General features: G+C 38.1%; 1 protein-coding gene across 2 annotated transcripts in view; it reads right to left on the bottom strand.

Annotated features, from left to right (window-relative positions):
• Window positions 1-2,164: 2,164 nt before the first annotated feature.
• Window positions 2,165-9,946, bottom strand: part of C11H12orf75 (chromosome 11 C12orf75 homolog) — a 37,517-nt gene continuing 29,735 nt past the window's right edge. Inside the window, exons 3-6 of one of the 2 annotated variants that reach the window (XM_022599984.2) lie at window positions 8,127-8,162; window positions 7,225-7,304; window positions 5,932-5,967; window positions 2,165-3,011 (exon numbers count right to left, since the gene is read on the bottom strand). In XM_022599984.2, the coding sequence (XP_022455692.1) occupies window positions 5,963-5,967; window positions 7,225-7,304; window positions 8,127-8,162 (121 nt within the window). In that variant the 3' untranslated portion in view covers window positions 2,165-3,011; window positions 5,932-5,962. The remainder of the gene's footprint in view (window positions 3,012-5,931; window positions 5,968-7,224; window positions 7,305-8,126; window positions 8,163-9,946) is intronic. The other variant, XM_089921214.1, reaches the window with a different exon arrangement.

Raw genomic sequence — 9,946 nt, 5'->3', positions numbered from 1 at the left:
CACTCTTCCCCCCAGCCCCTCCCCTCTGGCAAACAGCTCTTTATGTCTATGACTCTGTTTCTGTTTTGTAATGCTTGTTCATTTGTTTTGTTTTTTAGATTCCACATATAAGTGAAATCATACAGTATTTGTCTTTCTTTGTATGACTTATTTCATTAAGCATAATACCCTCTAAGTCCATCCATGTTGTCACAAATGGCAAGATTTTCATTCTTTTTTATGGCTGAATAATATTTCATTATATACATAATATATAATGCTTATATATAAAAGTGCACACACACATACACACATACACACATATATTAAAAATGCTTTTAACGAATTCCAGGGACTTCCCTGGTGGCACAGTGGTTAAGAATCTGCCTGCCAATGCAGGGGACATGGGTTCGAGCCCTGGTCCGGGACAATCCCACATGACACAGAGCAACTAAGCCCATGCGCTACAACTACGGAGCCTGCGCCCTAGAGCCCACAAGCCACAACTATTCAGCCCATGTGTCACAACTACTGAAGCCCGCTCGCCTAGAGCCTGTGCTCCGCAACAAGAAGCCCGTGCAACGAAGAGTAGCTCCCACTGGCCACAACTAGAGAACGCCCGAGCACAGCAATGAAGACCCAATGCAGCCAAAAATAAATAAATAAATAACTATTTTTTTAAAATGGCTAAGAGAGTAAATTTTAAAAAAAAATTCCAGAAATTTCTTGATACTCTTTCCTCCAGGAGGTTGAGCTTAATTCCCCTCTCCTTTGAGTGTGGTCTAAACTTATGATTCACTTATAAGGAACAGAGGATGGAAACAGTAAACAAGAAACCTTACAGTGGAGAAGCCTGACAGACGCCCCTATCCAAGTGATTGTGGCTAATATCACCAATAACAAGTTATGTTGAAATCACGAGATATTATGATATGATGTGATGAGAGGGGCACTTCACCTCTGTGGTGAAAAACAAAGAAAGACTGAGAAAAATGCCAGGAAGAGGAGACTCAGGAGACAGGATGACTAAATGCAACAGAATGCAATGCAATCTTGGGTTGGATCCCGGAACAGAAAAAGGATAGTAATAGAAAAACTAATGGAATCCAATGAGAGGCTGCAGTTTAGTTTTATAGCATTGTACCAAAGTTCAATTTCTCAGTTTTGACAAATGTGCTATGTTTTGTAAGATGTTATTTAACATTAGGGGAAGCTGGTCAGACATAGAAAGACAAAGAAGGACAAATATCATATGATATTGCTTATATGTGGAATCTAAAAAAAAATGGTACAAATGAACCTATTTACAAAACAGAAATAGAGTCAGACGTAGAAAACAAACTTATGGATACCACGGGGGAAGAAGAGAGAGGGATAAATTGGGAAATTGGGGTTGACATATACACACGACTATATATAAAATAGATAACTAATAAGAACCTGCTGTATAGCACAGGGAACTCTACTCAATACTCTGTAATGACCTATATGGGAATAGAATCTAAAAATGAGTGGATATACATGTATACGTAGAACTGATTCACTTTGCTGTACAGCAGAAACTAACACAACACTGTAAATCAACTATACTCCAATAAAAATTAATGTTTTAAAAAATGAAGGCATATAGGAACTCTCTGTACCATCCTTATACTCCTCTGTAAATCTAAAGTTATTTCAAAATTAAAAGTTTTCAAAAAGTGAATCTCTAATGGGATAAACTGCTGATGTTTCACCTAAATTCCATTATGGACATGTGGATATGGGACAGGAGTAGGTGTATCGTAATCATTTCTCAGTGACTCTAATCTTCAGCTTTATTTTTCAGATCAATTGGATGTCCCTCTAGAGGGGTGGGAGAGGGAGGGTGGAGGGAGGCTCAAGAGGGAGGGGCTATGGGGATATATGTATACATATAGCTGATTCACTTGGTTGTACAGCAGAAACGAACACAACATTGTAAAGCAATTATACTCCAGTAAAGATGTTAAAAAAAATACATATGATGTCCCTATGACAGTTGTATGGACCAAATATATAAAATAATGCTTTTCTTCTTGTGAAAAATTTTGGTTTTTCATAGTAATCTATTTATACATTTTTATTTTTATACTGATATATCTATACATCACAACGTGTGACTTATTTGAAAGTGCTCTTTTGAAAAATAATGAAGAAATCCAGGTAAAGAGGGATACAAATGTTTTAATTGTTGAAATACACTGGTAAATGGAGTGATTTACATTTCAGTACTAAGTGGATACACATGATCACTATCAAATATCCAACTAACATCAGTGACAAGTCCTTGAAAACAGTGTAGAATTAACATGATGAGATGCTCTGATCACACACAGGTAGAATGGGAGACTCAATGGCTATGAAGTATTTGTAGTTACCTAAGCCTTTGACTAAAGAAAATAGGAAATTAATCAAAATGTACATACGGCATGCAAACCTCAACAGTTTAAGTACTGCCATGTAGTACACTGTTCTCAATAAAGAAACTCCTCTGATATTTAAATAAAGCTGAAAACCAAATAGTAAAAAAGGAAAGAGATAACAGTAAGAATCAATTTTACAGCTAAAAATTAACATGAAGTAGAAATAGTGAAAGATAGACAAATATATTACTTTGGGTAATTCATCGATAGTGCCTTATTATTGTAAGTTATAAATAGATGAAGGATTTTGTTATATAAAAACTATCAAAAACGTATCAGTGAAAAGACACGATCTTCATGAGCTGTGGGGATGGCCAGGGTGAGAACGCAGCTGGGACACAGCAGCCAGCTGGGCAAGAACCCTTTGTAAGCTTGTCTTCCGCAGGTGGATCAAATATAGTTCCATATACATGTGTTGTTTAACCAATTCCTTTCTAGTACCACAACATTCAATATGTACCATGGTTTTAACTATAAACTAAGAATTTGGGGCAGTGGGGGGCGACTGCTTAGAATTTCCTTGGAAATGTCTGTGCACGTTACAAAATCCCACAAAGCAAAAATTCCATCCAGATCTTGATGAGCAGGCTATGAAGGCAACAAACAAAAAAGGGAAAAGAGTTAGCAAGCGTGAAAAGGCACCACTTAGATAAAAACATATCAGCGTTAAGCCTGCAAATTATTTACTGATTTTCTTTTCAGTAAAACACATGTTCAACATCTGTCCGGTACTGATTTGAGACTGAATATGTGGCCAGCACGGTGTGAAACACTGATGATAGTTATATGAAGAGACCAAGTCAGGTGGAGAGAGAGACTTCTAAACTTATAACCAAAATACAACAGGGGGATGCCTGAACCAACCTGCACGGCAACCTCACAGAGATACCAACTGCTCAGCCACAGTCTATCCCTTCCTTGTTTGGTCAGACCCTCTTGGGAAGAGGGGCGAGCCATCCACTTCACCTCGAGCTCCCCCAGGGGACCTGATGCAGCGAGCCCATCCACTGGCATTTGAGAAGCATCACTGTGCTGGCAGCACTCCATATACCTAAATGGGCATAACTTTCACCCTTGGGTCATCTAGGGAAGAAACTACACATTTGTATCGTGATATAAGTAACTTTGATTCTGAAATCATTCCTCAATTTGCTTCAAAAAGTAACCAAATCAGGGCTTCCCTGGTGGCGCAGTGGTTGAGAGTCCGCCTGCCGATGCAGCGGACACGGGTTCGTGCCCCGGTCCGGGAGGATCCCACATGCCACGGAGTGGCTGGGCCCGTGAGCCATGGCCGCTGAGCCTGCGCGTCCAGAGCCTGTGCTCCGCAACGGGAGAGGCCACAACAGTGAGAGGCCCGCGTACCACAAAAAAAAAAAACAAAAAAAAACTTACCAAATCAACTTTGAAGTTGGGTCACTGAGTGAGTTCAGTGGCTTTATTTCTAGAGAGGTTTTATATGTTCGGTCAAAAAAAAAAAAAGTGTCTCCAATCTTTTCCATAAAATGTCTCTTCTCATCAGGGTTTCTGCCCAATAATTTAAGCTCAGATGCCATGCATCCAGATGCCTCACAGATAAGTACCACAATGGGCGCTTAGCAATTGAGTAAATGGACAGCCTATTAACTTAGAAAACTTTTCAGATAATTCAAAAGAGGCAAATGGATTGTTTAGCAATAGAGGTAAAGAATGGCAGAAATTGAGAGAGAGAGACGGCAATAAAATAGCTTTTATTTTTATATTGATAGCCACGAGCAGTAGGGAAATATTCTACCTAGCTGTCTAATGTTATGTGGACCGACTAACCAGCAATAGTGCTCAACTGTTATCAGGAAATTTTAGATCCATATACAAAGCTGGACAATCATCTTGTGTAACTCTGTCATGTAAAAACTGAAATTGGGTGAAGCTGGGAGAAGGTAAGGGATTCATCTAAGGTCCTGTGTTAACAGCAGAGCTACCGAGTCTCCAGATATCTATCTACACAGCACTTCTTCCCACGCTATTCAGATGCTTTTTGAAATACACCCTGTTTTCAGGAGGGTAAACACTAATATATGTTTACTTTCAACTAGATTATCTTTTCTATTTGATGCAAATAGTAAAACTACCGCTGCATCAGGGAAAACTAGCAGGGAACTTAGAAATCTACATGAGAGTTAGAACTCTGTTAAAAATACTAGAAATAGAAAATCTCCAGCAAGTTCCTAAAGAGAAGCTCAACACCCTAACGCGGTTATGGGCACTAGGGAATAATGCTCCATAATGCTGCAGCCTTGATGAGAGGGTCTTTGAAAAAGCAGCTGCCCAATACTGTTGTATTTCTTGTCCAGAAGAGACCAGTTACAGCTTCCATGTCCCTTTTCTCCAGTAGGAAAGCTTATTTGTCTCCACCTGTGAGCTTATTCTGCAACCCATCCCATCCCAGACACCAGCATCAGTACTGGCCCTCAGCCAGAAGCTGGTTCAATATCAAATCAGTCTTGCTTCTGATCTACCAATGGCTGGATTCTGGTTACAAAAAAGGATGATGGTACAGTGATGATGATATTGATGGTGATGATGACAATGACAATTATAGCAGAAGCTACCATTTACTTCACATTTAATCCTAACACAAACCCTTCAATAAGCATCAGGGGAAGGAACTTGCCCAGCTAGGAAGTGAAAGAGCCTGAATTCAAATCCAGGGTTGTTTGACACCCAAAAGAGAATGGGCTATCTCAGGAGACAGAGCATTCCTGATCACTGGATGTTCAAAAGAAGTGGGATGTCATTCAGCAAGACTGAAAGACAGTGGGGATCTAAGCATTGCACGCATTTTGGTCCAGGTAAACAGAAACTCTTCTCCTCAATGGAAATGCTGCTCAGTAGCTTCTAGAGACTAGTACCCAGACAGTAGTTAATAAATGAAAGCTATTTTTCTTCTGTCCTTGTTCTTGTTTGTCTTATAATTCTAACTCCAAGCTCTTCACCAGATCCACAGTGCTTCATCTTTTAAACTTGGTCTATGATTTTACTATTCCTTCCTGAAAAACTGCATCTTTGCACACTGACAATTGCCTATCTCTACTGGAGTTTTGGTACTGGTACATCTTCTCTCTGTATATCAACTACCCCTGACTATTGCCAAACATTTAATATTGATCCTAATCTAATTCCCAACCTCTCTAGTCTCTCCTTGTCTGTCACTTCCAAGGTCCTAGCCCCTCAAAGATTTTGGCAATGAAGAGTGAAACCCTGGTAGTATAGGCAAACAGCTTGTTCTTATTAAATGAATTAAGTTACATTTGAAAAAATATTAATGAAAAAAAAGTAACTGCAAAGAAAATTGATCTCGTCATTAAAGACCTCTTTACAATAAAATATATTGGGTTCCATAGATTTAACCACAAGATGAGACCCCTCCTCATACTCAAGTTCAAGATTTCTTAGAAATATAGAGCATTAATATCTACAGTTCATTCATCCAGGCTAAATATATAGAATTATTTAGAAAAATATACAGTACCTCTTGATTACTGTCATGATATTACTTTCTTCTAATCTTAAAAAAAGAGAAAATTAAGAAAAGTTAAATGTTCAGTTATAAAGAATATATTCCAGTTTCCTACAAAACTACAAATAGTTGTGACATATATGTATTTGCTAGTCTAAATCATCGAGTAGAGAAAAAACAATGAGGAACAAATAACCATAGTACGTTAAGAAATAATAAAGGCTTGTGTACAAATTAAATCAAATATTACATATATGTAATTTTATGTGTACATATTAATAGTTCTTTAAAACCATATTATCAGACAACTGTACAGTGATTAGTAAATCAGCATTCTTCACCACGAGCCACACTTAAAAATTTACTTAAGGGACTTCCCTGGTGGCGGAGTGGTTAGGAATCCGCCTGCCAATGCAGGGGACACAGGTTCAAGCCCTGGTTCAGGAAGATCCCACATGCCACGGAGCAACCAAGCCCGTGCGCCACAACTACTGAGCCTGTGCTCTAGAACCCAAGGGCTACAACTACTGAGCCCATGTGCCACAACTACTGAAGCCCATGCACCTAGAGCCCGTGCTCCGCAACAAGAGAAGCCACCGCAACGAGAAGCCCGAGCACTGCAATGAAGAGTAGCCCCTGCTCGCCGCAACTAGAGAAGGCCCGTGCACAGCAAAGAGGACCCGACACAGCCAAAAATAAATAATATAAATAAAAATAAATTTAAAAAAAAATTTACTTAAGCAAGAATCTATCTACAAGGCTGCAATCGTACCTATTATCAAAAGAACTTCATTAGCCCTGCAATTACTAACGACTAAAACTCAGAAAAAGTACCTTTATGTTCTACAAAAACTCCATAAACTTACTGAAATGTTTGCTTTCATTTTCACACTGATCATCACTGAAATTAACAAGAAATTTTAAATATCCATGGAGTATAATGACAAACAGAAGCTAAATTTTGCTCTGGAATTACTCTCATCATGTGGGTGGCAATTTCAACAAATGATTACAATGAGCAGATATGGATTTTTTGGTTTTTTTTTTTTAAGGCCGCACCGAGCGGCATGCGGAATCTTAGTTCCCCGACCAGGGGTCAAACCTACGCCCCCTGCAGTGGAAGCACAGGGTCTTAACCACTGGACTGCCAGGGAAGTCCCAGCTATGGCTCTTATACACAGTTCACTGCAAGTCAGAAATATGTAGGGTGAGTCAGGCAAGCTGAAATATACATTTCATACGTTTTTCACAAAACAAAAAAAAATAAACATGTAGAGAGAGTAAACATCACATGGTTTTACTTACTTTTTCGCACAGTCTTTGTTTGATTGGACACCATATTGACAGCTTCAGATGGGAGACCAACATACACCCCTCCATAGTTTCTTGATGAAAAGAAGCAGAGATAGAAAAATCAGACCAAACTACGTGGTTACTAAACATTTGCAGAAAATGATGCGAGCATGGGGCCCTTCAAACAATTATAGAATGATTAAAATAACTCATGACTTTTCAAAAGTAGAATTCAGAATATTATTGCCCTTGGAGAGATCATTGTTTTTCTATGTTTAAAAAAAGAAGCTATATATAAAAAAAAGAAAGCTGTGTAGTAGAATTTTTAGATATTTTACTTGCAATGAGAAAGAAGAGAAGTTAGGATTTTTACAATTTAGTAGAGTAATAAATATCAGTAGCGTGACATGTTACAGTTAATCAGTCAACATTTATCAAGAATTCAGAGTGGTCAATGTGGTATGAGGTGCTATGGACACACAAAAACACTTTACCTGTAGGTAGGTATAAAGTGAGGAGGAAGAGAGAGAGATAAGGAGTAATGAGAGTGGAGTTCTGCTAATCAGAGGATGGAAGGACGGAGAAGGCGGAAGGAAGGAAGAGATATCATCCAATTTTAGAGAACAGCACATCCAAAGGCCACAAGATGGAAACTAGCACAAGCCGTGTGCACAGGACAAACCAAGCTTGTTTGGAAGAAGCAAAGATTATGGTCCCTGGGCAAGATATTTGTCACACTGCATGCTCCTACCTGTATTCTCTGTGCCAAAAGTTTTCCTGGTGGAATCTGTATTACTGGCAATGTGCTACAGTGGTCGATTAAATGCATGAGTTAAATTAATTCATGTTAAATTAAATCCATGAGGTGGGACCAAAATTATTCAAATTAAAGGTAGCTTCAACACCAAACATACCTCCTCTTGTCATCTTCTGTTATTGATTCTTCTGTTCTAAAAGGTCAAAAACATTTGCTATGAGCTGTTTGGTTACACAGTCAGAGACTTCATTTTTGGCTCTGAGAAAAGAGGGACTGACGAGTTAAAGCCAATTTTATTTCAAGTTCTTCCATCGAGTATTTCTGTAACACAGGATTCTCTCTTCACCTCAATCATTTATACACTAAGAAATTGGCAGTTTTCTACTTACCAAAAACCGCAAATCCATCAAATGCCAATAAGTCCAATTGCTGAACAAGATCAAACACTGAGGTAACCATAATGGAAAAGAATATAAAGAAAAGAATGTCCATATGTGCATAACTGAGTCACTTTGCTGTACAGCAGAGATAGGCACAAGACTGTAAATCAACTATACTTCAATTAAAAAAAATTTAATTAAAAAACCAGAAAACACTAATTCGAGGGACAAAAAACAAAAACAAAAAACCTGAGGGCAGCCAATACTGGAAAGAGCACATAAATTGGGTGTCAGGAAGCCTGGGTTCTTGTCTGGCTGTGCCATCCGCTCCCTGTGTGACAGGCTGTGGGCAAGTTGCCAGCCTGTATCTCATCTGTAAAATAACGGGGTCGACCAGATGACGCCCAAGGTCCCTTCTAGTCCTAACACACTATGAGTTTGTGTCTCTTATGCCAGTTCAGCAGCACAGTTCTAGGTATGAAAGATTTCCTTAGTGCAAAAAGAGTTAAAGTCAATTTAACTTTCTTTTATCTAAAAAAAACAGCCATTTTATACATGATCTACTGCAAAGAGGGAAATGTTCAAAGGAAATTTCTAGAGGGAATCACTACTTTAAAATGCACAGTATCTTTCCTTGAATAAGAGGAATCCATATTCTACTAGAATTCAGTGGCGTATTTTTAGATCAGGAAGTTTACCTTGAAGTACTAGCTAGCATACATTAGTTATTTTTCTGAAAGAAAAAAAAAAACAAGGTTCAAATGTATCTCGCTGAACTCAACTTGTAATTATAAGGGGCTTCAGTTAAGAAGAAAGCAGACTGAAAACATCTAAACAGCTTCACTGAATCTTTTAATTGCTGGGATTGTCATATCATGGTTTCACACATTTAAAAGCTGTGAATGTATATATGTACATGAGATTTTGCTTCATTGCAACAGCCCGTAAATCAGAAGTCTATAGAGAAAGGAAGTGGAGATTTGGAAATTATCTGTTAAACACTGGCCATGCACACAGAAAATACTCCAATAGAGGGCAAAAGCCACCCTGCAATCTAATTTGTCCAAATTGAGCCCATAACCCACTTTTAATTATCAACTTCATTTATCTCTTGCTAAAGTTGGATCGTGTTTTAATTCAAAGGTGTCAAAGTCATACTGTATTAGAACTGGTGCTATGCTTATTGAAGTGGTATTAACACTTTCAGGTGCTGTTTACCAGTTTTAATTAAAATGGATTTATAACCCGTTAGTACAGATACTAGGAAAAATGATGGTGACAAACTCGTTCAAGATTATCAGAACTGTTTACTCTGGTTCTGAATGGCCAACATTATAATGAAATTGTTTGTGAAGCTGAAACTGGCAGATTTGGACATATACAATGTCTCGTTTTTTCTCACAGATATTCTTTTCATATCCAATGACATATCTGTGTATTTTAAATCTTTCCCCTTTTGCCTAATCCATCTTAAGGATTTATTCAGTGTTTTAAAATATATTTAACTTCCCCTAATGTAAAAAAATAGTGAATTATTTTTAATCTATTATCTCTCATAAATTATTCAATGCCCTAAAACCCAACTGTTTTAGGTTTT

Source organism: Delphinapterus leucas, chromosome 11, assembly GCF_059928025.1.
Source record: "Delphinapterus leucas isolate spDelLeu-1000000601 "Yukka" chromosome 11, BTC_Dleu_Yukka2, whole genome shotgun sequence".
Lineage (NCBI taxonomy): Eukaryota > Metazoa > Chordata > Mammalia > Artiodactyla > Monodontidae > Delphinapterus > Delphinapterus leucas.
This window is presented reverse-complemented; position numbering and strand designations above follow the sequence as displayed.